The sequence below is a fragment of the Suillus fuscotomentosus genome (genome assembly GCF_016647785.1).
Source record: "Suillus fuscotomentosus strain FC203 chromosome Unknown F5891scaffold_17, whole genome shotgun sequence".
In the NCBI taxonomy this organism is placed as follows: domain Eukaryota; kingdom Fungi; phylum Basidiomycota; class Agaricomycetes; order Boletales; family Suillaceae; genus Suillus; species Suillus fuscotomentosus.
This window is the reverse complement of record NW_024539529.1, coordinates 493,534-519,156: the sequence shown is the minus strand read 5'-3', so window position 1 is coordinate 519,156 and position 25,623 is coordinate 493,534. Positions and strand designations below refer to the sequence as shown.

Sequence of the window (25,623 nt, the reverse complement as noted above, 5' to 3'; positions counted from 1 at the left end):
AGTCTTCTGGCGAATGGGAATCACCTATCCAAAGATATTGGCTATTCCACAAGTCGGCAGGGTCCCGAGATACTTTGGCAGCGGCGAGCGTGAAGCGCAGTGCATTGTGCAGAGCACCCAACAATTCCCAGGAAGGATTTTGTTCGGATGATCTCACTCGTGAGTAAATCTTCCTGCACACGTCTAGGTTCCGCATGGCGGGGAATAAAGGATAATAGTATTTTTTGGCAGACTCGAGCGCCAGACAAATGATTTTGATGAAGTCGCCTGCCCAACTCGGTGCGACGCCTGTGTTGTCATCGCTGAGATCACCTCCATACCATGCCCAGAGAGTAGTTTGGAATTGCTCCACAAGGGCATTCGCAAATCGAGGCAGGGCAGAACTACACAATATCTGCGTTAGCTATAGCAGAAGCACCAAATGCGTCGATGTCACCTTTTATCAATCCGAACTATGTCCTTCTTGTCAAACTGAACCCCGACCATGACGCAAGCAAGAAGAGCGCAATTGGCTAGGATTTGATTCGATGGAAAGGATGGAGATGATAGCAGTTTTGATATCACCTCTATGGCGAATATTTCCACATCTTCATTCGCTCGCCCAGTGACAAAGTGGTAAGGAAGAGAATGTGACAGCCACTCTGCCACAGGGCCGGGACAATCATACAACGAAAACCACAGAAGTCTGCGATCTTCATCTTGCGGAAAACAAAGATTCTGAGTCGTGGCAAGCACCGTCCTGTCGACTTTATCCATGTCCCTCATAGTCATCTGACTAAACGTGTCATAATCTCTTTTGCTGCAACCAAGAAATTCGCCACGGGTAGGATGTGCCTGGAGAACGCGGCCACAATATAAATGACTCATAGCCAGTAAACAAGCTGAGGCCTTTTCCTCCAACGACGACATAATTTGCCCATCGAAGCCGACGCAGCTCGTATGAATATCATACAGCTGATGCAGCATATCTGAGACGTCAAGATCTAGGGGCCATTCGACCTGCGGAACAAGGCTGGCAGCGGCAAGAAATACTTCAGGATCCGTAGAGGTCTCGAGCAACCACTTGACGCTAGGTGCTTCCAGATTGCTGGTAGGTATGTCAGGGAGGGTGAGGGCGTATTCATTCTCCCAAGAAGCATCGAGGCTCGGTGCAAGCAATTGTGCTTCCGAGTCCGCGACCTTTGTGGAAAAGTGCGGAACAAACCGCAGCCAGTTATGAAAACTGGTGGTTAAGTGCTAAAGAGATCGTCGTGCAGATGTGCCGATCGCATGTACAGGGCCTAGAGAGTGAAATGAGCACTGAGTATCTTTGTGATAGTAGGCCAGATCGTCACCTCTAGATACCTCAGACAATCGGGTCCATCCTGACCTGACAATGTCAAGCAATCGTTCCAGCACGCCTGACATGGAACAGTCAAAACCTGTCCACATGGAAGGAGACATAACTCACCGTGTAGCGACTTCGTGAGCTGCTGGGAATAAATTGAGGCTCGTTTGTACATCAGGCGTAGAACCTCTGCCATGTTGATTCAGACGGGGGATGACCACCAGAATTCAGCAAAATGATCTTACTGTCGATACGCAACATGCGCAACATCGTCGATGTTGGTGTCTGGAATGGACAAGCAGGAGATATCAAACATGCCATCACCGTCAGGGAATAGAATAGAAATCCGAAGACCGTCGTTGCGATGATCACCCAGGCGATGCTCCGCTGCTCGTACCACATATTGGCTCCGAGAGCGATTCCAAAAAGAAGAAGGGAGATCTGAAGTATGACAGGAAAACATTGCACGACAGCGTCGAAATACCATGTGACGATGCCGTCGAACTTCTCTTGCCTGCGCTTGCCTCGTTCCTCCTCCGAGCCGCGGCCATATCTGTTCGACTTGTAGTACCCGAGCCACTGCTTGCCCAGTACGGCCCCGAATGCAGCGAGCAAGCTCATGGACAAGCTTGCGTATGCGACCATTTGGATCCTCACAGCCAACGCGGATGGCGACCACGTAGATCCTGGGTCTACGGGAGCGGTGCCTGCCTCAGCGAGGTTGCCGAGTCCGATCTGCACGATTTGCTTCAAAAGGGCATTCGTCGTGTCGCTGGGGTCGGGATTGAGATTGGACTCCATAGCGACGATGAAACCCGTGCTGACAGCCGAGAAAAGACCGGACTGATCAAACATCAGTCTCGACTCTCAATGCGCCGAAAATAAGAACGTTAAACTTACGAAGATCAAGACGATGTCCATGTCAGTAGTGTATCGCTCAAGGAACTCGCCGTCGTGCTCCTCTGCGACTCGTTTGTACACCCCCCAGAAACGAGACCGTTTGTCCTTTCCGATCTTCGACGCAATCGTGGAGTCCTGGAGAATGTCCAATACTTGCTTCATGACATTTGCTCTGAGTGTACAGTGTCGTCAGTTGCGATCGCTTGACTCATTTTTCGCTCACAATTCGACCTTTTCCCTCTCGCTGAGACAATTCAGGAGCATGTTTGACGTCATTATCGACAAGAACTCACGAAGCTGAATCGCCGACTGGTGGAACATTGGGTGTGCTTCCTTGTATGTGAGGCCCTGACGGCTGTGAAGGTTCAGCATTCGAGCTGCAGTTCTGGTAAGAAGTGGTACAGACGCCCATCAGGGAAGAGAGAACTTACATCCCTGGTGGCAGCTCCGCCAAAGGTTCAATATTTATCGTCTCCCTATCTTACTGTTAGACGGGTGACATTCCAGGAAGCTGCAACTCACTCTTCGATGGGTCCTACAGCGTCAATTTGCGGGGGAGGTTCATCGTTGTGAGTGAGTTGATCTTCGACGACGTCGGTGCCTGATGCTTGTGACATGAAGAAGTTATACCTATATTAGATCCCAAGTAAAGCTAGCGAAGTTGGGAAGGGTCTGAGGTGAGCAGACAGAGCAGAATGGTGGTACACAGCAAGTCGGTTAGGCGCCTACGACCATGACGAACACGTGCTTGCAGGTGTTGACGCCGAGAGTGTTCATGCCTTGTGAGTGCCCCCAGTCCAGTGTACTGCGAATCTACCCTCACCATTATGATGAGGCCCGGTCTGTTATAATGTTTGTCACGGTCGTGCGCGCGTGCAACTTGAGGTCAGATTATACAAGTTTTCTCAGGCGCGACTTTAGATTCTGTTTCGATATTCGAATAATATTACAAGTCGTACACGTCGTGTGTTTATAAGTGATTCAGACTTTAACGAAGAAACTTCTCCCAGTGGCTTTTCGCAAGGGATTTGAATGCAACATAATACTGTAAGGCCATGCCCCTGTGTTCCGGTGCCTCTATGCCTCCATTGTGGTCACCAGCGACCTCGCATTTCAACACCTCAGTCCTAGCTGACGGATATTGACAGGAAATGACTGCATCGCTCAACGCTTTGGTAACGGGCACCAAGTAGAAGGTAGGGCGCGTCCCAATCATGGTGATGCAAGGCATGGTCATGGCATCAAGTGGATGCAGGCCCCTCTCCTGTCGCTTGTTATTGTTGAGCTGGTAGGCCGCAATGGCTCCTGGAATCATACATGCTTCGACATTTGAGCAACCTATCTGCGTCTTGTCCATTTGTAGAAGAAGTAGCATGTTTGATTCATATCCCGCAAGCATAAGCTTATCTGCGCAACTTTGCGGTTATAATCACAGATTAACAATGGGATCGAGCGTCGTCTTAACACGCAATACGGACCCCTTGTGAAGCCAACTGTAATGAGAATCTGACGAGCGAAGTCGTCAATGCTCGGCACACGAACGTTCTAAACATCAAAATACGGTGTGGTAGCATCCCGAAGATACCGGAGAAAACGAGCCGTGTTGCACGAGAGACATCGGCGTCAGGGCGCACGTCCGAGTCGGCGGTGGCGCGCACGGGATCAAGGCCTGCCGCGGTCAGAGGTACATCTATTTCCTGGGGAAAGAACTGCTGTGATGGTACAGCAGTGACGGTTATGTTGTATGCGATTAGGAGTCATTGACATCCCAGTCGCTGCTTGACTTTGCAGAGCGAATAATATTGGCCATGTTCTCTTTCTCTCTATAGAGGTCAAACTTGAGTGTCAGAGAAATAAGAATGACCAATCAATGAAAATTTCTTTCACCTAGATATTGCAGCTGCGCGTTGCATTGTGGAGGACTATCATAAGGTGTGCAATGTGATAAATGCGCGGATGCACCAGCTTAGAAAATACAACAGAACAGAGGGCGGCAGCTGAGTCATCATGGAATGTGCCCTTCTCTGAAGGACGACTGCAGAAGTGCGGTTACGTACAGTACTTTATGAATCTAGTTGGAATGTCCTAAATCCAAGGTAGAGGACAGATGTGTTGTTGCGTGTGCGTGAGCTATGAGGCGTTTTGCAACTCCGATGCCCAATTATACTAGGTTCGAAGAACCAGTGACGAGTTCACATTTTGGTGTACATTGAATCTGATGCCCACACTCTTGAAAAAGGAAGTGCGACACCAAACAGAAAGCATACGTCAGAATAACTTACAACTCGACCAAGCACAAGGCCATCACGTCCCCAACGCGCGTCAAGACTTGTTGGCTGCCAAGCACTTAACTGTTCTAGCTTTACCATCTTAGAGACATCCTCGAGCTATGGCAGAATGACCGGCAGCAGGTATTGCAGTTCCCTCGCAGGATCCAAAGAAGAGGACAAGAAGCCAGACATCAAATTGAATGTTGAAAAGGATAGCGACCCAAACTAGTGAGTGTTAATCACATTAGCGAAATCAACATTAGCTTGACTTATGTTTCCTAGTCGGAAAAATATCCACAGCTCAAATCCGAGCTGGAGATGCTCATGGAATGGTTAAAGGTGCGTACCACTCACGATCGAGGTAGAATAAATAATTGAATTCGTAGCAGGAATTAAACACGTATTTCTACCGCCCTGCTCTTGAAACGTTCCGGACACTCATGAGAAAATGCACATCGTCCATGACTTCCATTTCCAAAGCCACTCAAGTTTCTACACCCACATTATTCCGGCCTGCAGGGGCTGTTCGAGACATGGCCCGCATTCGAAAACAAGGTGCGAGGAAAGCCTTTCTATGTAACACGGGCTTATCATCTTGCTCAGTCTATTCGCCGTTATTCTCTCTGATTTCGCTATGACCTACTCCGATACTGAACCTCGAGGAACTCTCCGCTATCGCCTTCTTTCTGCATCTTAGCGGCAATCATGGGGCTCGGTGTAGCATACGCAGGCTTGCACCGCGAGGACTTGCTCACTGTCCTCCCTGCGGTCGTAGACGATAGCACGTCGATGGAGATCACTGCACTCAGCGCGCTCGCACTGGGATTCGTATCACATGGGCAAGGGCACGATTGGGATCAATCCTTTCTTCTCGGACAGGGACATCATGAGTCGACCGGCTGTTGCGGGTTTACTGGCGACGATCATGGCGCTTACGGAAACCTGTGAGTCCCCTCGCTCTGATTCATGGAAGCGGATCCTGATGAGCGCATATAGCCGTGCTCGACAAGTACCATTGGATGTTTTACTTTGGTGATTGTCATGTGCCCTTGCTTCCTCATCACACTCGATGAGAACCCCGAGAGCAAGCCTGTGACGGTTCGCGTCGGTCAGGTAAATACATAATTTTCCCCTTTCATGTTGCCTGTGGGGTATCCTTATTTGTTACATAGGCTGTAGACGTCATCGGTCAAGCTGACAAACCACGCATGATATTAGGCTTCTAGACACCTGTACGACTGGGGACAACAGAGCATGCAAAATTGGCAACGGAACAATTCATCACGTATGCACATGTTCTAGGGGGGCTTGTTATAGTACAGAAGAACCACGTCATGCTATCTGGACGTGCATCTTCTGTCAGTACTGTTCAAGGAATGCTCTTCGCCATGCTGTGAAAGAAGCTGACAGACTCCATTGAACGCACCAGAACACACCCCCGACTACCTTTCAATGTCAATACATCCAACTTCTCGGTAGAAATGGGAGTTGGTCAGAAACGACCATGCGCGTGTCATTGCGCTGCATCGTCGCTTCCTCAAAGTCCAACTCCTGAATACATTTGAAAGTACTGCATCCCCCGCATTCCATCCAAACCGTTCGTCGTGGACAGTGAAGTGAGCAGAGTTTCCTCTGTGACCCGCATATGCAACCACACGTCGAGGTTTGACGCCAACGTTAATCATGCTCTCGACCTTCGGACTGATTTCTTCACTCAGTCGATTGTACACAACATTTTCGAGAATGGGAACAGGAAGACACTATGGAATATGCTAATATTGTATGCGTTGCTACTGTAACATCGTCCAAGAGCTAACCGAAGGACTGTCCTTGTATATAGGAAAGTCACGGTAGGACGTTCGAATGCGCACAAACTTATGGTTCAGCACTACTGTTCATCATCGGTCGACAGAAACATGCATCTGACATTGCCTCATGTGCGGTACAAGTACAATTGTAATCATTGAAAATAAGTCCATGGGGCTCGAGTTCAAGTGAAGTGCAGTTCAGGTGCTCTTCGGAAGTGGGGTCTCTGCATACAGCGACTTCATGGCCGCTGGAGGATAGCGATCCCCAACCACCCAATCAGCCTTCTCTGCAATAACACGTACTTCCTGGACTGATTCAGGACTCAACGACACGTTGATAGCACCGAGGTTCTCCTCGAGATACTGTGCAAGTCAAAACCATGAATACCCGAGGCTATATGGCTACTGACCTTGACCTTCTTTGTACCCGGGATGGGGATGACGTCTTCACCTTGGGCAAGAAGCCACGCCAACGCGACCTGTCCAGCGGTAGCATTATATTGCTCGCCTACTTTCTTGAGGTCGTCTGCCAGTTTTAAGATGTTCGGGAAGTTTTCCTTTGAGTATCTAAGCAAGTACAGTTCGCGTGAGCCCCTACCAGGCACTGACATAACACATACCTGGGAATCATCCTCCTGAAATCATTAGCTTCAAAGTCATCTGGAGATTTCTTTTCATCCGGTGAGTGTCCAATCAGTTTTACTGGTCTGCGATACTTACATACTGTCCCGTGATCAAACCACGCCCAAGAGGCGAGTAGGCGATGATTTTGATTCCAAGTTCGCGAGCCGTATTTAAGATGTTGAGCTTTGAGTCCTCAATGTCGAGTGTGAACGGCGAATACTCCACTTGGACGGCAGCGATAGGGTGCACTTTCTGAGCACGGCGCAAGGTATCCGCAGTGCATTCTGACAGCCCGAGATATTTCACTTTCCCCTGTCTTCCCAGCGATGAGCATGAATAAGGATTTAGAAACTGTTCGCTTACTTGACAAGTTCTGCCATGGCGCCGACAGTTTCCTAACTGATTTCAGAAAAATTCAGAGCGTTCACATACAGAGACGTACTTCGATTGGTGTTTGGTGATCAGGTCTGCATGATGATGATGATAATGAAGTTTGAGTGACCTGTTAACACGCTAAGCGCACCTGTGCAAGTAGTAAAGATCGATCTTGTCGACACCAAGCAACCTTTGTGATTTCGCAAATGACTCGTGGACATATTTTGGAGACCCATCAACGCCTCTACCGTCAGATCCACTGATGATGATACCGAATTTGGTAGCAATAAAGATTTTGCTGCGCTTTTCGGGGTTCAGCTTGAACCTGCGCTCCTGGATTGTAAGGGCCTATTACTGTGACAGTACAGTATGACGTACCATTTGCCAATGAGCTCTTCGCTGTCTCCATAGATATCGGCAGTGTCCCAGAAAGTACAACCGAGCTCATACGCTTTATCCAGAACCTAAAAGGAACAGTTATGAATTAATGTAGCGTACAGGCTGCAGGGTGCTCACGCCTCACCTTTAAGCGCTCCTCATCTGTACCAGTCTGACCGTAATACGCTCCCATGCCCATGGCACCAAAGCCAATGGCAGAGACATCGTCGGTGCCAATTTTGCGTGTAGGATATTGGGCCATGATGTTAGATATAGCTAAGTTGGTGATAGTGGAACTCACGATAAAGAAATTGCTTTATATACCTCAGTCTCAAGTTGGCTTACTGGAGTGACTAAGAGAGATACGAGCTGTGATGACGCAATCGATATACGCGGCCGGTCGGCGGCACCACCAGTGACTAGTAGTACCACAAAACAAACCCAGATGTTTGCCACCAGTCCATGTACTAATCAGTGTTTGTCTCTCGTTCAAGTTGCGTCCGTGCCAAGCCTTGGGCCTTATATAAACTCAAGGCCTCACCGCTTGTGTTAGAATTGGACGATACATAGAGATGGCATCGATGATGGATTTGAGATAACGCGTAGCGAGTAACGATAAACAGGAATTTCCCGAGTCCGAGAAGACTTGTCAGCTGCAGCGTTACATAACTTGCATTTGTCAGAGCTACTGGGCCTACTGGACAGTAGATAATATCACCTGCCTTGTATCAAAAAAACTACTGCAATACCAAGAATTTGGAATGTTGTGTCTTTCTTATCACCAATTGATAATATTGATGCGTTCCTTACTTCCCGCTCCTTACTTCCTGACTCGGCTTTCTACAAATCCCTGCCAAGCTCGCCAATATTTTCTCAGATGACACCGCTATGCACGGCTTGCAGAACCCCGTACACACTCTTCTTCCAAATACTGACCGTGCCCCACAAGTCCCTCGCTCTTTCGGCCCTCAGGTCTGAATAGCTTTTACTTTACCAATTCCATTCTACATGCAAACTTGAAGGGCCTCGACCAGCTTTGAAATAGCAAGTCCTACTCCAATCCCACATACAACTTCTTGGAAGCCTATATTCACATCGCATTTATCGAGAGTCAGAGGATCGAACTTTGTGCATGGAGGATGCCTGTCAGCTGACACTGTATGGAAACGCGCGTCGAAAACGTTCACCCAATAGCGTCCATATATGCTACCATACTGCTAGCATGCGGTACGCTTCATTTATCTACCTATTTTATTATTCTGACTACCCTTTCTAGATTTAATCCGGGTCTCAGATGCAGGCCTCACCTCGGTCCTCTCACAGATCGCACCCGCCACCGGTAGCGTGTTATTTCCATCATTCGAAAGAGCTTCTAACGTCTTAGAAGTCCTCTCCAAAGTTGCATCCCTTGTGTATCAACTGAACATAGGCAGACAGGATTTCTCGGAAGATATATACTTCTGCAGGGTCAAGCCTATCATGCGACTCGTATGTGTTACATTCCTTCATCTGAATCGCATCAACAGCTTCTCGGACGCCCTCTGGAGAATTCCTGGACGAGGGCGGAACGTAATACCAGCACCAGCTCAAGCTTCAACTCAACGTCAACAATGTCCGCAACCACTGGCTCGGGAACCATTGTACGACGCGTCCTCCCAGAACACCGATGAAAGCTCCCCCGAAAAGCCAGTCCACAACGATGTTGCAGTAGAACCTCTCCGGAATCTAAACTTGACGAGCTAAGTCTAGGCAACCATGAACTGCACCGCGAAGATTCGTGATGTGGGTATGAGATTGACTCCAAGGGGTCTCGATGCAGACATAAAAATATCATATACCATGACTGTTCAGGCTAAAATCGGTGAGCATATATACACTCATCAAATACTTGTATTGAACTAAAAACAAGTTAGTGCCGCATGGGTCCCATCCTCTCCCTCATCAATCCTGAGAAGCTCTTTTCGTCAATGTAGATCATACTTAGCCTCAGATGAGACAGAAACCATGGACTTGGTGATACAAACTCGACTACGATGCATATATATATTGAATATCAATACTGTTTCAGTCGCGATACTTATCCCCTCGCAGTTTTATCGCTCCCTTCCTCTGGTCCCAGAACGCTAGCACAACACGCAAATACTGTAATGCTCAGGGACCAACAACTCCTTGACTGCTGACCAACTTCTCAAGCATATCGCTGACAGCAGTCCTCAACTCTTTCACAGCAACGGTGACACTCTCACCCTCTCCCTGCTGTGAATCTCGCGTCTCTAGTGCATTAAGAACACGATCCACATTTCCGATGAGGAACTTGAGATCGAGTTCCCGAGCAATGTGCATATACCTCTTCATGCCTTCCGCAAGGACGGGAAGGAACTCGAAACAGTGTATGTCGTCGGTGTGAAATCTAGCATAGAACCATGCATTTCTCATCATGTTCCACCACTGGTGCTCTGTGATAGAATCGAGGGATATAGCCGACGACTGTTTAGGTGCGATCCGGAAGAGGATGCCAGCTAGGTAAAATGCATGTGCATGTTGCACGAAGTAGTGTTTTGCAGCGATGCTAATGCATCGATCTATATGGTGATCCTCAACCAAATGGGGGTGCCAGTTGGAATTCCTCGCAAGGGCAAAGAGCAGTTCGAGATAGCACAAGTCGCTCTTATCAGGGAAGAAGCGGCCAGGCCCATCATTAGAGAGTGTTGCATTTGGTTGCGGAGAAATTGCAGTCAGGATAGCAGGGGAGAACTCGGTCAAGATCATGTCCCGCAGCTCCGCATTATCGACGACATCGATCGAGACGATTTCTTCTCGGGCACTGTGGGCAAGGCGAAGAGCAACATGACGTAAATGGACAGGCATGTAAAGACTATCCATGCAAGTGATGAGGCTATTGAAGAACTGATGCCGTCTCGTAGGGCTGCAGCGTACTTTTATGGCAAACAGGAGCAAAAGAATGTCAAATACTACCTCGTCGTCGGAACAAATGCCGTCTAAATCAATGCACTCGTCGAGGTAGTCGACCAGCCAGTCGAAGTCTTCTGGCGAGTGGGAATCACCTGTCACTAAATGGTGGTAATCCCACAAGTTGACAGGGTCTCGAGATACTTTGGCAGCAGTGAGCGTGAAGCGCAGTGCATTTTGCAGTGCATTTTGCAGGGCAACCAACAGCCCCCGGGAAGGATTTTTTTCGGCCCGGGATGACCTCATTTGTGAGTAAATCTTCCTGCACACGTCCAGGTTCCGCATGGCGTGCAATGAAGGATGATAGTAATTTTTGGCAGACTCGAGCACGAGACAAATGGCTTTGATGAGGTTGTAGTCCTGATATGTTATGCCTGTACTAGCGTCACTGAGATCACCTCCATAACGTGTCCAGAAAGTGATCTGAAACTGCTCCAAAAGGGCATTCGGAAATCGAGACAGGGCAAAACTACGATATCTTCGTTAGCCATATCAAAAGTACCAAATGAGTTGATGGCACCTTTTATCAATCCGAACTATGTCCTTCTTGTCAAACTGAACCCCGACCATGACGCAACCAAGAAGAGCGCAATTGGCTATGATCTGATTCGACGGAGAGGATGGAGATGATAGCAGTTGTGATATCACATCTGTGGCGAGTTGTTGCACATTTTCATTCACTCGCCCAACGACAAAGTGGTAAGGAAGAGAATGTGACAGCCACTCCGCCACAGAGCGGGGAGAATCATACAGATCCCACGGGAAACTGTCATTGTCATCTGGCGGAAGACAAAGATTCATAGTCGCAGTAAGCACTGTCGTGTCGGCGAGATTTCTGACCCTCTCAATCATCTGACTAAATGTGTCATAATCTCTTTTTCTGCAACCAAGGAATTCGCCACGGGCAGGATGTGCCTGGAGAACGCGGCCACAATATAAATGACTCATAGCCATTATACAAGCTGAGGCCTTTTCCTCCAACGACGGCATAATGTGCCCATGGAAGCCGACGCAGCTCGTATGAATATCATATAGCTGATGCAGCATATCTGAGACGTCAAGATCTAGGGGCCATTCGACCTGCGGAACAAGGCTGGCAGCGGCAAGAAATACTTCAGGATCCGTAGAGGTCTCGAGCAGCCACTTGACGCTAGGTGCTTCCAGATTGCTGGTAGGTGTGTCGGGGAGGGCGAGAATGTGGTCATTGCCCGACGAAACATCTAAATTCGGTCCAAGCAATTGTGCTTCCGAGTCCACGACCTTTGTGGAAAAGCGCAGGAAAAAATGCAGCCAGTTATGAAGACCAGTGATTGACTGCCGGAGAGATCGCTGTGCGAATGCGCCAATCGCACGTACAGGGCCTGAGGAGTGCAATGAGCACTGAGTCTCTTTGTGATAGTAGATAAGATCGTCACCTCTAGATACTTGAGACAATCGGTTCCATCCTGGTCTGACAATGTCAAGCAATCGTGCCAGCACGCCTGACATGGAACAGTCAAAACCTGTCCACATGGAAGAAGACATCACTCACCGTGCAGCGACTTCGTGAGCTGCCGGGAATAACTAAAGGCTCGTTTGAATACCAGGCGTAGAACCCCTGGCATATTTGTTCAGACGGGGAACGACCACTAGAATTTGTTAAAATTGATCTTACTGTCGATGTGCAACATGCGTAACATCGTCGATGTTGGTGTCTGGAATGGACAAGCAGGAGACATTAAACATGCCATCACCGTCAGGGAATAGAATAGAAATCCGAAGACCGTCGTTGCGATGATGACCCAGGCGATGCTCCGCTGCTCGTACCACATATTGGCTCCGAGAGCGATTCCAAAAAGAAGAAGGGAGATCTGAAGTATGACAGGAAAACATTGCACGACAGCGTCGAAATACCATGTGACAATGCCGTCGAACTTCTCTTGCCTGCGCTTGCCTCGTTCCTCCTCCGAGCCGCGGCCATATCTGTTCGACTTGTAGTACCCGAGCCACTGCTTGCCCAGCACGGCCCCGAATGCAGCGAGCAAGCTCATGGACAAGCTTGCGTATGCGACCAACTGGATCCTCACAGCCAACGCGGATGGCGACCACGTAGATCCTGGGTCTACGGGAGCGGTGCCCGCCTCAGCGAGGTTGCCGAGTCCGATCTGCACGATTTGCTTCAAAAGGGCATTCGTCGTGTCGCTGGGGTCGTGATTGAGATTGGACTCCATCGCGACGATGAAACCCGTGCTGACAGCCGAGAAAAGACCAGACTGATCAAACATCAGTCTCAGTGCGCCGAAGATAAGAAAGCTAAACTTACGAAGATCAAGACAATGTCCATGTCAGTGGTGTATCGCTCAAGGAACTCGCCGTCGTGTTCCTCTGCGACTCGTTTGTACACCCCCCAGAAACGAGACCGTTTGTCCTTTCCGATCTTCGACGCAATCGTGGAGTCCTGGAGAATGTCCAATACCTGCTTCATGACATTTGCTCTGAGTGTACAGTGTCGTCAGTTGCGATCGCTTGACTCATTTTCCGCTTACAATTCGCTTAGAGTTGGCTGGTCCTTGTCCGCCACGACCTTTCCCCCCTCGCTGAGACAATTCAGGAGTATGTTTGAAATCATTATCGGCAATAACTCACGGAGCTAAATCGCCGACTGGTGGAACATTGGGTGTGCTTCCTTGTACGTGAGGTCCTGACGGCTGTGAAGGCCCAGCATTCGAGCTGCAGTTCTGGTGAGGAGCGGCGCAGACGCCCATTAGGGAAGATAGATCCTTACATCCCTGGTGGCAGCTTCGCCAAAGGAAAATATATCTCCTCCCTGTCCTGCTGTCAGACGGGTAACAGATTCTAGGAAGCTGCAACTAACTCTTCGATGAATCCTTCGGCGTCAATTTGCAGGGGAGGCTGCTCAGCGTTGTAACTAAGCTGATCCTCGGCGTCGTCGGTGCCTGATGCTTGTGACATGAATAGGTTATACTTATATTAGATCCCAAGTAAAGCTAGCGAATTTGGGAAGGGTTTGAGGTGCGCAGACAGAGCAGAGTGGTGGTACACAGCAAGTCAGGCTACTAACATGATGATGGGACACGTGCTTGCGAGCGTTGACGCCGAGAGTGCTTGTGAGCGCTCCCAGTCAAGTGAACAGCGACTAGTCTCCCTTACTTACCAACATGATGGTGATGGGTTGCGGCTAAGTTGGACTCGGTCTTTATGCGGTATACTATGGCACATTGTGCGCACGTGCAACTTACAGATCATGACAGACTTTGGATCAACTGCAAATTTTATCATCTCAAATCTGAGACCATCGTTACTGAAAAGCAGTTTTTGGCTCTGTTTCGATATTCAAATAATGTTACAAGTCGTATACGTCGTATACTTATAAGTGATTTAAGTTTTAAGGAATAAACTTCTCCCAGTGGCTTTTCGCAAGGGATTTGAATGCAACATAATACTGCAAGGCGACGAGCCTGTATTCCGGTGCCTCCATGCCACCTTTGCAGTCACTAGCGACCTCGCATTTCAACACCTCAGTCCTAGCGGACGGATATTGACAGGAAATGACTGCATCGCTCAACGCTTTGGTGACGGGCACCAAGTAGAAGGTGGGGCGCGTCCCAACCATCGTGACGCAAGGTATGGTCATGGCATCAAGTGGATGCAGGCCCTTCTCTTGCCGCTTGTTATTGTTGAACTGGTAGGCCGCAATGGCTGCTGAAATCATGTGTGCTTCGATATTTGAGCGATCTATCTGCGTCTTGTTCATTTGTAGAAGAGGTACCATCTCTGTTGAACCAAGGTCCTGCAAGCCCAAGCTTATCTCCGCGAATTTGCGGATGTCATCACAGATCAACAATGGGATCTCCAATCGACACACGCAATACCGATGTTCTTCGAAGCCAACAGTAATGAGAAGCTGACGAGCGAAGTCGGTAATTTTCGGCACACGAATGTTCCGATCATCAATGAACGGCGTGGTGGAAGCCTGAAGATATTGGAGAAAACAGTGCGTGCTGTCCGAGACATCGGCGCTGTACAAGTCGGCGGTGGCGAGTGCGGGATCAAGGCCTGCCGCAGTTAGAGGCACATCTGTCCCCTGGGAAAAGAATTGCTGTGATGGTACAGCAGTGACGATTATGTTGTATGCTATCAATTCATTGTTATCCCATTTGCCGCATGACTTTGGAGAACGAATGATATTGGCCATGTTCTCTTTCTCTTTATAGGGGTCAAACTTGAATGTCAGAATGAGCAATCACCGAAATTTCCTTCACCTAGGGTTAAGTTACGTCCCAGCTGCGTGTTACTTTGTGCAGGAAAAGTACTTGATGAAATATGGAATGTGATAAATAATGCGCAGTGCGCACAAGTAGCTAGAAAATAAACCAAGGAGGAATGCAACCTGGAAACCGCACGGCAGCTGAGTCATCGTGGAGTGATGGCATACTTGTGTCAGCAACACCCTAAGTCTGTTGTTATAGCTCTGATGACGATCCCGTAGATGGGAACAAGATAGATTGCTGATTACAAGACTGCGATGGTAGAATAAACAAGGTCGAAAACAAGGAACGAGACTCTCGGTGGCGCGCGTCATAACCAAATTAAAAGCCCGCTAGTCCTCGGGCTACGCCTTTTCATCACATTACCCTCTCCCAAGGTCGATGTCTTCATCGACGATCTCTCTAAATGTCCCTATCCTCCAATCATACACTCCTCGATTTGGTATCGCATATCTCCATTCTCCTCGAGGTGGTATACGAATTTTGAGGCGTTCTCGTTCACGTGCCAGGAAGGTTTTGAATGCCTCGTTGGTGCCATACTCATTCTTCAAATTCTGCTCTGGTTCCCAAGTATTCTCTTCTCTTGGTTGTCCTCTCCATTTCACCAAATATTCCCTTTTTCCACGTCTCTCTCGACTATCCAATATACCCTCAACTTCATATTCCGGGGTTCCTCCGAGATCTACTGGTGGTGGCGGCGGCGGCGATTGCTGCAATGGGGAGGTTGGTGGTGTGTAGGGACGAAGAAGAACAGTGTGGAACACCGGATGGATTCGCTTCCAAGTGCGAGGTAAATCCAATTTGTAGGCTCGCTCTCCAACCTTCTGAATGATTTTGAAAGGACCAAAACGACGATCATCGAGCTTCTTTGAAGGGCGGTCAGATTTAAGGTTGGTGGCCTCCAAGTAAACTAAATTTCCCGGTTGGTATTCAGGAGCCTTGTGACGGTGTTCATCATAATAACGTTTCATGTCACTCGCCGCTTTTGTCAAGGCGCTAGTGGCTTCCTGCGCAAGATGATGCATTCGCGAGGCGAAGACGTCAGCGCTTTCCGCCCTCACGTTAGAACGGGGTTCAATTCCTTTGCGAGGATGACGGCCGTAGTTTAGGAAGAAGGGGGAATATCCAGTGGAGGTTTGCACCTTGTCATTATAGTTAAATTGAGCGAGGGGTAACCACTCTGCCCAGTCGTTCTGACGGTAATTGGTGAATAAACGAAGATATTGCTCGATTTCTTGGTTTATCCGTTTGGTCTGACCATCTGTTTGTGGATGATATGCTGTGGATAGATTGGTTTGGATCCCAAGCAACTGATTGAGGTCGTGCATAAAGCTAGACACGAACTGAGAGCCACGATCACTGATGACGCGTTCAGGAATACCGAAATCCTGCCATACTCGATCTCGGTACAAACGTGCAAGACCTTCGGAAGTCAACTCTCCATTTGTCGGCGCGAGACGTATCATCTTGGACAGTCGGTCCACAACAACGAGAATGGCGTCACTTCCCTTACTCTGGGGAAGTTGAGTTATGAGATCCACTGATACAAATTGCCAGTTATGCTCTGGTACTGGATTAGGCGCGAGTAGTCTGAATGGCTTTGCGGGAAAGGTCTTAGTGCGCTGACATTTCTCGCAGCCACTCACATAACGCGTTACATCCGCATGGACTCGTGGCCACCAATATGTCCGCAAGATTAACTCTGCCGTTTTGTAGCGTCCTGGATGACCAGACACAGGTAGGTCATGGTGAGAGTGGATGATCTGATCTCGGAGGGATTGTTCATTCGGCACATAAATATGATTCTTCCACAACCTCAATCCGTTCTCCTCCTTCCAGCCTCTCTCGCCTTTCTTTATTGCCTCTCTTATGAACCTCTCAACCCTCTTCGATGCGCAAATCTTCGACAAGATTTCGTCACCCTCCATCTCTACCTCCGTTGTTACTGCTCGGAACCATTCCTCTTTCAATAAAACTCGGTCTTCGTTATCTTCCTCCCCCCGTCCATGGTCCGCTCGTCTCAAGAGGGCATCAGGCTTCCCATGGGATTTTCCTGGCTTATGGGTAAGTCGGAAGTCATACTCTGCGAGTTCCAAGGCCCAACGTGCTTGACGACGGTTCAGTTTCTTTGCCGAAGTAAAGTACTCCAAATTCTTGTGGTCAGTGAGAATTTCAATGGTTTGTTGCGCACCCATCAAATAATGTCGCCATTCAGCAAGAGCTCGCATAATAGCAAGCAGTTCCTTGTCATGGATGTTGTAGTTGCGCTCGACATCAGATAGCGCACGCGAAAGGAATGCGACAGGGTGCCAATGATTATCAGATTGGAGTTGGGAAAGTACTGCTCCCGTAGCATAGTCAGAACTATCAGCTTCAACACGAAATGGGGCATCGTCTTTGGGCAGAATAAGTACGGGTGCCGTGGTGATAGCAGTTTTCAGGCCTTGGAATGCCTTTTCTTCGTCTATTCCCCAATGCCATTGTTCGTTACCAGTCAAGCGGTGAAGAGGGTGAGCGATATGAGCGAAACCTTGAATAAAACGGCGATAATAGTTGGCAAATCCTAAAAATTGCTGGAGTTCGCGTTTCATAGTGGGCCAAGGCCATTCCTGTACACCCTTCACTTTAACTGGATCCATAGAAACCTCGCCATGGCGAATAACGAGTCCGAGATATTCAATTTCTGTCTGTTCAAAGGCACACTTCTCGGCCTTCAGATACAAGTGGTTGTCGCGAAGGATTTGAAGAACTTCACGTGTAACTCGTCGATGTTCTTCGAGGGATTCGGTAAAGATGAGAATGTCGTCCATGTAAACAATTACCACTCCACGGCTAATGAGATCTCGGAATAAATCATTCATCATCGTCTGAAAGGTAGCCGGTGAGTTTGTGAGGCTGAAAAACATTACCAGTGGTTCATAGAGCCCCCGATTGGTTGTAAACGCAGCTTTCCACTCATCTCCCTCACGGACGCGGATATTATTATACCCCCATCGAACATCGAACTTGGTAAAATATTGCGCGTTGCGGAGTTTGTGGATCACTTCGGAAATCAGAGGAAGGGGATACCGATTTTTGATGGTGGCTGAGTTTAACTTGCGATAGTCCTGTACAGGACGCAGAGAGCCATCTTTCTTCTTGACGAAGAAGAATGGGGAAGCAATAGGGGATTTTGAAGGTCGAATTCGTCCTGTGCGCAGATGTTCTTCAATGAATTTGTCGAGTTCAGCTTGCTCAACAAGACTTAGCGGGTAAATCTTGCTATTGAAAGGTTCGATGCCTGGTTTGAGTTCAATAGCATGATCCCACTGACGTCGGTCAGGTAAGCGATCAAATGAGGCTTTCTCAAACACCGGCGTAAAATCTTCAAGGTGTTTGGGAAGTAATTCTTCCAACGACATCTTCGTTCCCTTCTTGAGTGCCTCCTCTGCCAACTTCTGAGAGCGTGTTTCCACAGCCCTAATCTTTTCACGTCCTCTAGCCTTCTCCCAATACTGCCATTCTTCCAACGTCTCGACCTCAAACTTAGTGACAAAGATGCGGTCTCCATCTTCCAACTGTTCCGCTTTCTGCTTCTCTTTACAAGGCTCATCTTCTGGCTCGTGTGATATCTCTCCTCCGAAGGTAGCACGGCAAGCAAGTGGGCAGCGATTAAAGGTGATATCTCCAGTGCGCCAGTCAACAGAGGGATTATGCTTCCGAAGCCAATCGAAACCAATGATAAGGTCCATCTTTCCAATGTTGGTAACTGCAAAATTAAAGACCTCGATGTGATCTTGTACCTGGAGACACAACTTCACCACAGATCGAATTGGACCTCCTTCGTTGTGTGAGCCATCCGCGTTATAAACTGGAATGGGTCAAGGAAGTGATTCGAGATTAAGACCTTTGGCTTGTGCAAATCCCTTGTCGATATAGCAGCCTGTGGCTCCACAATCCAGAAGAGCGTTCAATTGGAAAGTGCGTTGATCATCAAGGGTACCAATAGTAACCGGCGTGACAACGGAATTTTGATTAATTTTGCGGATCCAGGTTCTTGGATGTCACATCGGGGTGAACAATATTTAAAAGAGGTTTATATGTTGTACAAAATGTGAAAACAATATTTGATATTTAAACTAACATAAAGATGGGTGCACGACTTCAAATTTTGGTGGTGTTTTGTGTGTCATCCAAAATATCAAATATTCACAACCATATTCCCACAGACAATATGTCAACAAATATAATAAATATAATCAGATTTTCCATGTCTGCTTCAATTTAAAGTTTGATTCTTACATAAAACTTTGGAGAAAACTTGAAGTTTTGCCAAAGCTTGACATTTAAATCGAGTTTTAATGTCATGTCATCTGTAAAACTTCAAGTTTTCTCCAAAGTTTTACATGGAAATTGAACTTTAAGTTGAAGCAGACATGAAAAATCTGACTATATTTCTTATGTTTGTTGACATATTGTCTGTGGGAATATGGTTGTGAATATTTGATATTTTGGATTACACACAAAACACCACCAAAATTTGAAGTCGTGCACCCATCTTTATGTTAGTTTAAATATTAAATATTGTCTTCACATTTTGTACAACATATAAACCTCTTTTAAATATCGTTCACCCCGATGTGTGTTTCAACTCTTGGAGAACCTCCCTTTGTTGAATTGGCGCGAGCTGTCGAAGTCGGAGTAGGAGGTCAATATCAACCTCTGAGATGCGCTGACGATTGGTCCAACGACGTAACGTCTTCAATGCCTTTTCATCATCGGAATAAAGCATTTCCATGGTCCATAGCAGAGAACCTTTCTTCGCCTTCTTGTCATCCTCCAACTGTCTTTTACTAGTTTCTTCCTTTTTATCATTCTGCTTTCGCTCCTTCCTCCGCTGATTCTTCTTTTGTAGTTTACTCTTTGGTTGATCTACAGAAGTGGGTGCTTGGGAGTCCGAACCACATGTTTCATTGACTGATTCAGCACTTATCGTACAATCCGCCGGTGAGTTAGCACCCTTCTCTCCCGGCGTCTTCAAAAATCCTCCTGCTTCTCTCGTAAATTAAAAATCTCCGCTACTTCTCCCTTTTGTTCTTCAGTCAGTCCCTCGAAAACTACCCTCATTGTATTCCATCCTCGTGGCTTAGGACAACCACGAGCAATGTGTCCCATCTCTCCACAGTTATAGCATTTGAGCTGGTTAGCTCGTCCACGCTGCCGGTCAAGATCCATAGGTTCCCCTCGTCCAGGAAAGGTGCGCCAGCCCCCTGTATTGGTGCCCCCAGTGCCTGTGCCCGCGTGACCCCCAGTATCCATAGTGGTGCCATTCGTTCCAGTGGTACCTGTATGGGGAGATCCCCGTCCTACACCTCCTTGTGGCCGAAACCAACCCGGTCCTCCTCGTCCTTCACCAAACCTTCTCCCACCTGCAGATTCTCCTTCATTCCTCTCATTGGCCCTCTTGTTCCTATCATACCTCTTCGCATAATCCCTCCAGGCCACCAGAGTTCGGTCAACCTGTGGCGCTGCTACAATCGCGTCAAAGGTCAGCTTATCAAGGTTCTGCTGTAAGACATCAAGTAGGGCTTCGTCATTGAATCCTGCAAGAGTCGCAAGCTGGTCGAACTCTGCGAAATATTCGTCGGCAGATTGTTTGGGATTCTTCTTCAGCGCATGTAGCTTTACTTGAGCAGCTCGCTTCTTATTCGGATCATCAAACACTTCTTTCAACTTCCTCTCGAATGCCGTCCAGCTTGTGAATGTAACAGTTCCCTCTCTCAACTGCTTCGTAACGTTGGTCGCCCAAGTTCCTGCAAAGCCTTTCTTCATAAAGGATAAGGCAGTGACAATCTTCATCTGGTCGTTAACGTAGACGGCTGGTTTGGCAGAGAACAATAGATAGAGCTGGCTCATAAAAGGATCAAAGGTGTTGTATTTTCCATCATAGGCGTCAGGCTCTGCGACTGATGCCTTGGGAGGTGCCGCAGGTTGTGTCCGCGGTGCTGGCGCTGGCTGATTCAAAATTTGAGTCACCGCTTGTCCGAAATCTTGTTGTCCTTGTACGAGCTGCGCAAGGAGTTGGAACAAGGCTGGTGCATCTCCATTATTAGGAGCGGCCATATTCTGGTCGGTGTCAAGTGAGTTGGTGGTAGACGACATGATAGGGGTCGACCAATAAAATGGTTTCTGGCTTTAAGATGGGTTTTCGACCTAATGTCAGCAACACCCTAAGTCTGTTGTTATAGCTCTGATGACGATCCCGTAGATGGGAACAAGATAGATTGCTGATTACAAGACTGCGATGGTAGAATAAACAAGGTCGAAAACAAGGAACGAGACTCTCGGTGGCGCGCGTCATAACCAAATTAAAAGCCCGCTAGTCCTCGGGCTACGCCTTTTCATCACAACTTGCCGCCGAAATTTCCCAACACCACCAGCTTCCGAGAGTCTTCCGAGAGTCGAACTGACATCATTAAGCTTCCCTCGCCTGCTTCGAATGGACCAGCTATGAGTTCGCCTGTGTCCAAGCTCCATATCTGAGCTGTTCCATACTCTGACCCACCCGCTACCAACGCGCTGTCCGCGGAGATATCGATGCAAAAGATCAACCCAATATTGTCAAATGTTCTCACGATACCCGTCTCAACCCCACTGACTTGGAGTCCCAGGCTATAGCCAGCAGTGACAACCCATCGACCATCCCTTGATACCCCCACCCCATTTATACCATCATCACAAACCTCCCGAGCCTCCTCAATCTCCTTACCCTCCCGCAGGTCCCATCGCCGAATCGTCTCATCGCCTGGTCCGCTGATCATTTGCTTGCCGTCAGGAGAATAGGAAATGCACGAAACATATTTGTATTCGTGATGGTCACCATCCGGAAGGAGAACTTTCCATGGTTCATGTCCCTCCAAGGTCATGACTGGTGTTAGAATCGATTTGTTCTCTGCTGCATCGGGCTGCATCGAGCTAGAAGCTATCACAGCTGTATTCGCCAGACTGGTCGGCAAGATGTCGGTCAATGGATGTGTCCGGTGGGTTCTCCTCATGCTCTATAAAGCTAGGCTTGACGTTGAGTAATTGTCAACTCTCACACGTTCGAGAGCTGGCGCACCTTACTTGCTCAAATCAATCGTCAGTTTGACTCAATCCATGCGTAATCCTCAGAGGTTTGGTCTTACCAGGGCGTTAGCAAGGAAGAGCGATGATGGTCATATAGGCGCGTGTCCCATCTCTTTATATTTATATCTTCTAGACGGCTGTGCATTGTACAGCGTGACTCCCCATACTATCCACACATGTAACCTTATCAAGTTATGATGGCCTTGGAGTGGCGTCCACCCGCATGCTTCTTGTGTGGTTCTCATGTGCCAGGGCGTAATGGATTCCCAGTTAGGAGGAAATTTATTGCATGAAATTCGTCTGTGAGAAGCTAGTACATGGTCACTTAGAATCACAATCCAAGCGTTAAAACTTGAAGGTTACGAGAAATGAAAAAGAGCTGGCTTGATCTCGTTTGAAAGCTCACTAGATTGAACTAGGCCGCATTTTCGAGCAGTTCTATGTGGGCCAAGTACTGAACAAACGCCTTCGGAACAAGAGCCTATCGGGATTCGGATGTTGATACATCAGGAGGTCAATTTCTCTCTGCCCACGACACTACGCATGTGCCGTGACTATTGTGACGCACACCAATTTTTGCTGGATCCACGTTGATGGACGACTAAAGCGCGTGTCTATACCTCTGTCGTTATATCTGAAACCATTGTCAAGTTTATGCGACTCCGAATATGGCCTCAGAGCATCAATCTCATCAAACATGATGCAGAGGATTTTCGACACGCACCGCCCACCGCAAGCTGTAAGGCGCATTGGCAGGAGAAGAATATGAAGGTCATATGACAACCAAATGATAAGCAAACTTTACCCATGGTTGAAACTCATCAGTATTGAGAGCTTTTGAACCGGGAGTGATCGTGACCGGAAACATTACCTGGTTGACGTTTGGCTGCACTCCGAAAGCCGATGTCGATGCGCTCGTACATCGCAGTCATCAACAATAAACCCATGTTGTCAGGTACCACTTTCTGCTCACCAATAACGCAACTCCATCTTCATAGCCAGTGATTTCCTGCGCATGCTGTCGCTTCATCCGATCCAGATTTCTGGACTCAGGTCGCACCAGGACATCCAGATGTCGCTTCTCTGTGTTGACGATCTGTAGCGGTGCAAAGCAATTCGTGAGATGACTGTTTAACAATGAAGAAGTTCTTCGATGCTTTCTTGAGTCGATGACATGGATAAGTGAAATTTTGCTTCTTTACCTTTCACCTATCCTTCCGTGCCAGGAAGCCGTTCCTTGAATTTGGTATGTCTTTGTGCTCTTCATGACCGCGTATATAGGCACTAAAAAGCGATCACTTGCAGGCTCTCAGCAGGGTGGCAAAGGCACATTTTTGCGTCAAGCGACCAACGCTGCAAGACGGCGATTTCCTTCAACTTAATGGTGTAGTTTTGCAAGCAGGAAACTAAAATAATGATCCGTTCTCTACCTTGGCTAGAACAGTCAGATTTGGCCTGAATCTACGACGGGATGTTGCGATGTATCAAGGACACGAATAAAGCGTGAGTACTCACAAGGAAATGCAATGGCAATATGATTGTCTGTGACACTTGGCGCTTGAGTCTTTCTGAGTCAGATGCCGGTGAGCTGATTCTAATATCACGCGTTTAGAAGATGATGCGAGACGTGCATCAAGTTTTGCATCGTCTATTGCACTTCGCGTAGGTTCGTTCTTTGTGATTGTTGTTGACCAGTCCACTGAACTCGAGCTGTTTCTCCCGAAGCACCGACATGGCTCACAGAGACCTGATAGATCTCGTCACTCACGCGAATCTGCCTTCAATCTACTATGATTCATCTGTTCGCTATAACTTCTTATACGTTGTAGTGCTCCAATCAGATTGTCAGCTTCAGGAGGACCTAAACATCCACAGCGCATTGACAATGCACTGCTCGTGTTTGCATCGCGGGCCTGCAACAAGAACGAATAGCTCAAGCGTGCATGCAAAGCTGAACGCATCGATCCAAAGGACCATCGTCCCATTTAGTGAATGACGGTGGTCCACAGAAATTGTTTCCTCAAAGGAAGGCCCCTGCAGTGGAAACACGTCTCGAGGATATACCTTCAAAGCGGCGCTGGACGAGCATATAAATATTGCGTCGGTGGCCTTCATCATCTATCCCTCACCCACTGCACCTACTGCCACTGCGACCTCGTACACACACACCCTAACATTTCAATCAACTATCTGTTGGCCCCGGTACGTGTGTTCAGAGCTTCAACACCTACGTTTTCTCACTGTATGTATTTCTTGCCACCAGATGAGACACTTCACTCCCCATGTCTCCTCATCACATGGTTCCGATTCTTCCAATGCAACCCAATACACGCCAAACACTTGTATGTATATGGGTCGATTTCGCTGGCCCCAGCCCTCACACATTCCTTATCTAGGCTTCTACTACCCGTATGGTGTGTCAGCTAACGGGACGCATAGCGCCCCTCCATCATACGCACCGGTCGCACCTTCGCCTGGTGTCGGTGCTGGAGTCATGCATCACGCGTTCCAAACGGGACAAAATGGTTATTATCCCAATCCAGGAGCCGATGTCTCGTGTGCCACTTATGATGGCCCATACTCACTGCAAACTGCGGCTACTCATCCCCCACAAGGCCCATCCGCGACCCCCCTGTACCATCAACCTATTTCTTTTCCAGGAGCCGCAAACCCTTACGCTGCGCTCATACCGCACCAAGGATACTTCCACCAGAATCACGGGCCTGTGCCTGCAACGGGCTCTACTTTTTCGTCTCTCCCTCAAGCGCCAAGTATCAGTCAAAAGCGCATCGCGGAACACCTCCATTACTGCGATGTCAAGCAAGCCAAAATAGCTCCCGGCGGAATGAAGGACGACCCGTTATTTGTGAGTTTTCTTTTCATCTTGTGAGGTCTGATTCTCAAGCATCGGCACAGACCCCTGTGTTAGATCAACTCGGTCAACCAAACGGGACATTCGTGTGTTCTAGGGACGGCATGGTGCTCAATCCTGGAAGCTATCTCAAGCACCTTAAGACAAAAAAGCACCTAGGCTTCAAACTAGAGAAATTCAAGTGCTCTGGTTGTTCCAAAACGTGCGTATCCCAACTCTCAAATAAGCTTCTCGTATCATTAATATCGTTGTGATTAGGTATACGAGACGCGATGCCTACAAGCGGCACTTGATCAATAGCAAGTGTGGACAGTCGATAGCTGTGGGCGCTCCGCCGCCATACTCAGCTAGTCAGAACTCCACGAGTTCTGCTTCTGTTGCACCTGCAATGGCATCTACCACTGCGCTCACTTATTCTCACCCATACCCCATGTTCCCCACGTCAATGTCCCAGAACGTCGAGATCGCACCCCCAACAGCTTATATCTCGCAGTCATGTGGCACGCCCAGTTTTTCGAATCCTGAAGTTTTCTCTTCATCACCAGAGAACAACATGGTCCCAGAGCCTGCCGAAAACGATAATAATGACGACACTGGTTTTTGGGAGGCTAATGAGACAAAGGACGGCCATGAGATGTAACCATATTTCAATTCTGCTACTGACTATTTTCTGTCTTTTATTATCTGCTGTCGTTCATTCACTTGTCTTTCCACCTACTACACG

The 25,623-nt window shown here is 48.1% G+C and overlaps 11 protein-coding genes across 11 annotated transcripts; 4 read left to right on the top strand and 7 right to left on the bottom strand.

The window, feature by feature from the left end:
- Positions 1 to 1,699: 1,699 nt before the first annotated feature.
- Positions 1,700 to 2,904, bottom strand: F5891DRAFT_1106968 (uncharacterized protein; the record flags this gene model as incomplete). The annotated part of the gene is made up of 6 exons (XM_041363667.1): positions 2,750 to 2,904; positions 2,659 to 2,703; positions 2,521 to 2,604; positions 2,451 to 2,471; positions 2,228 to 2,399; positions 1,700 to 2,170 (listed from the first exon to the last, which is right to left on the bottom strand). Coding segments are annotated over exons 1-6 (888 nt in total), but the record flags the coding sequence as incomplete, so codon positions are not given.
- A 311-nt stretch (positions 2,905 to 3,215) lies between these two features.
- Positions 3,216 to 3,602, bottom strand: F5891DRAFT_1023986 (uncharacterized protein; the record flags this gene model as incomplete). Its single annotated transcript, XM_041361310.1, has 1 exon — positions 3,216 to 3,602. One exon carries the CDS (start codon positions 3,600 to 3,602, stop codon positions 3,216 to 3,218), a length of 387 nt encoding a protein of 128 aa, XP_041228017.1.
- An 850-nt stretch (positions 3,603 to 4,452) lies between these two features.
- F5891DRAFT_1023983 (uncharacterized protein) lies at positions 4,453 to 5,241 on the top strand (the record flags this gene model as incomplete). The annotated part of the gene is made up of 4 exons (XM_041361309.1): positions 4,453 to 4,667; positions 4,780 to 4,836; positions 4,887 to 5,052; positions 5,101 to 5,241. Coding segments are annotated over 2 exons (223 nt in total), but the record flags the coding sequence as incomplete, so codon positions are not given.
- On the top strand, positions 4,751 to 5,730 carry F5891DRAFT_162803 (uncharacterized protein). Its single transcript, XM_041370736.1, has 5 exons — positions 4,751 to 4,836; positions 4,887 to 5,052; positions 5,101 to 5,441; positions 5,494 to 5,610; positions 5,670 to 5,730. The coding sequence occupies exons 3-4, from the start codon at positions 5,203 to 5,205 to the stop codon at positions 5,531 to 5,533; spliced, it is 279 nt and encodes a 92-aa protein (XP_041228015.1). The 5' UTR covers positions 4,751 to 4,836; positions 4,887 to 5,052; positions 5,101 to 5,202; the 3' UTR covers positions 5,534 to 5,610; positions 5,670 to 5,730.
- Positions 5,731 to 6,499: 769 nt separating this feature from the next.
- Positions 6,500 to 8,361, bottom strand: F5891DRAFT_1023978 (Aldo keto reductase). Its single transcript, XM_041361308.1, has 9 exons — positions 7,828 to 8,361; positions 7,683 to 7,768; positions 7,453 to 7,629; positions 7,372 to 7,396; positions 7,293 to 7,324; positions 7,026 to 7,245; positions 6,926 to 6,975; positions 6,716 to 6,872; positions 6,500 to 6,668 (listed from the first exon to the last, which is right to left on the bottom strand). Exons 1-9 carry the CDS (start codon positions 7,942 to 7,944, stop codon positions 6,504 to 6,506), a joined length of 1,029 nt encoding a protein of 342 aa, XP_041228014.1. The 5' UTR covers positions 7,945 to 8,361; the 3' UTR covers positions 6,500 to 6,503.
- On the top strand, positions 8,351 to 9,519 carry F5891DRAFT_1277115 (uncharacterized protein). Its single transcript, XM_041370255.1, has 2 exons — positions 8,351 to 8,909; positions 8,959 to 9,519. Exons 1-2 carry the CDS (start codon positions 8,843 to 8,845, stop codon positions 9,423 to 9,425), a joined length of 534 nt encoding a protein of 177 aa, XP_041228013.1. The 5' UTR covers positions 8,351 to 8,842; the 3' UTR covers positions 9,426 to 9,519.
- A 2,840-nt stretch (positions 9,520 to 12,359) lies between these two features.
- Positions 12,360 to 13,827, bottom strand: F5891DRAFT_1106962 (uncharacterized protein; the record flags this gene model as incomplete). The annotated part of the gene is made up of 6 exons (XM_041363666.1): positions 13,507 to 13,827; positions 13,417 to 13,458; positions 13,278 to 13,361; positions 13,178 to 13,228; positions 12,955 to 13,126; positions 12,360 to 12,904 (listed from the first exon to the last, which is right to left on the bottom strand). Coding segments are annotated over exons 1-6 (990 nt in total), but the record flags the coding sequence as incomplete, so codon positions are not given.
- A 123-nt stretch (positions 13,828 to 13,950) lies between these two features.
- Positions 13,951 to 14,584, bottom strand: F5891DRAFT_1023947 (uncharacterized protein). The gene has a single exon (XM_041361307.1). It carries the CDS (start codon positions 14,422 to 14,424, stop codon positions 14,038 to 14,040), a length of 387 nt encoding a protein of 128 aa, XP_041228011.1. The 5' UTR covers positions 14,425 to 14,584; the 3' UTR covers positions 13,951 to 14,037.
- A 6,747-nt stretch (positions 14,585 to 21,331) lies between these two features.
- Positions 21,332 to 22,384, bottom strand: F5891DRAFT_1023930 (uncharacterized protein; the record flags this gene model as incomplete). The annotated part of the gene is made up of 1 exon (XM_041361306.1): positions 21,332 to 22,384. A coding segment is annotated over exon 1 (359 nt), but the record flags the coding sequence as incomplete, so codon positions are not given.
- A 58-nt stretch (positions 22,385 to 22,442) lies between these two features.
- On the bottom strand, positions 22,443 to 23,761 carry F5891DRAFT_978738 (uncharacterized protein; the record flags this gene model as incomplete). Its single annotated transcript, XM_041376811.1, has 8 exons — positions 22,443 to 22,508; positions 22,598 to 22,661; positions 22,752 to 22,764; positions 22,899 to 22,941; positions 23,001 to 23,123; positions 23,327 to 23,488; positions 23,543 to 23,621; positions 23,685 to 23,761. The coding sequence occupies 8 exons, from the start codon at positions 23,759 to 23,761 to the stop codon at positions 22,443 to 22,445; spliced, it is 627 nt and encodes a 208-aa protein (XP_041228009.1).
- A 529-nt stretch (positions 23,762 to 24,290) lies between these two features.
- Positions 24,291 to 25,539, top strand: F5891DRAFT_1186544 (uncharacterized protein; the record flags this gene model as incomplete). The annotated part of the gene is made up of 4 exons (XM_041366714.1): positions 24,291 to 24,369; positions 24,424 to 24,893; positions 24,944 to 25,101; positions 25,158 to 25,539. 4 exons carry the CDS (start codon positions 24,291 to 24,293, stop codon positions 25,537 to 25,539), a joined length of 1,089 nt encoding a protein of 362 aa, XP_041228008.1.
- Between the last annotated feature and the right edge of the window lie 84 nt (positions 25,540 to 25,623).

Bases quoted from the DNA above. Each gene is read 5' to 3' on its own strand.
- F5891DRAFT_162803 (XM_041370736.1), top strand. From the start codon at position 5,203: ATGGGGCTCGGTGTAGCATACGCAGGCTTGCACCGCGAGGACTTGCTC. The intron at 5,442-5,493 runs GTGAGTCCCCTC...GAGCGCATATAG, and splicing joins CATGGCGCTTACGGAAACCT to CCGTGCTCGACAAGTACCAT.
- F5891DRAFT_1023978 (XM_041361308.1), bottom strand. From the start codon at position 7,944: ATGGCCCAATATCCTACACGCAAAATTGGCACCGACGATGTCTCTGCC. The intron at 7,769-7,827 runs GTGAGGCGTGAG...TGTTCCTTTTAG, and splicing joins CAGATGAGGAGCGCTTAAAG to GTTCTGGATAAAGCGTATGA. The intron at 6,873-6,925 runs GTATGTGTTATG...GTACTTGCTTAG, and splicing joins TTCAGGAGGATGATTCCCAG to ATACTCAAAGGAAAACTTCC.
- F5891DRAFT_1277115 (XM_041370255.1), top strand. From the start codon at position 8,843: ATGGAAACGCGCGTCGAAAACGTTCACCCAATAGCGTCCATATATGCT. The intron at 8,910-8,958 runs GTACGCTTCATT...TACCCTTTCTAG, and splicing joins TACCATACTGCTAGCATGCG to ATTTAATCCGGGTCTCAGAT.
- F5891DRAFT_1023947 (XM_041361307.1), bottom strand. From the start codon at position 14,424: ATGGTACCTCTTCTACAAATGAACAAGACGCAGATAGATCGCTCAAAT.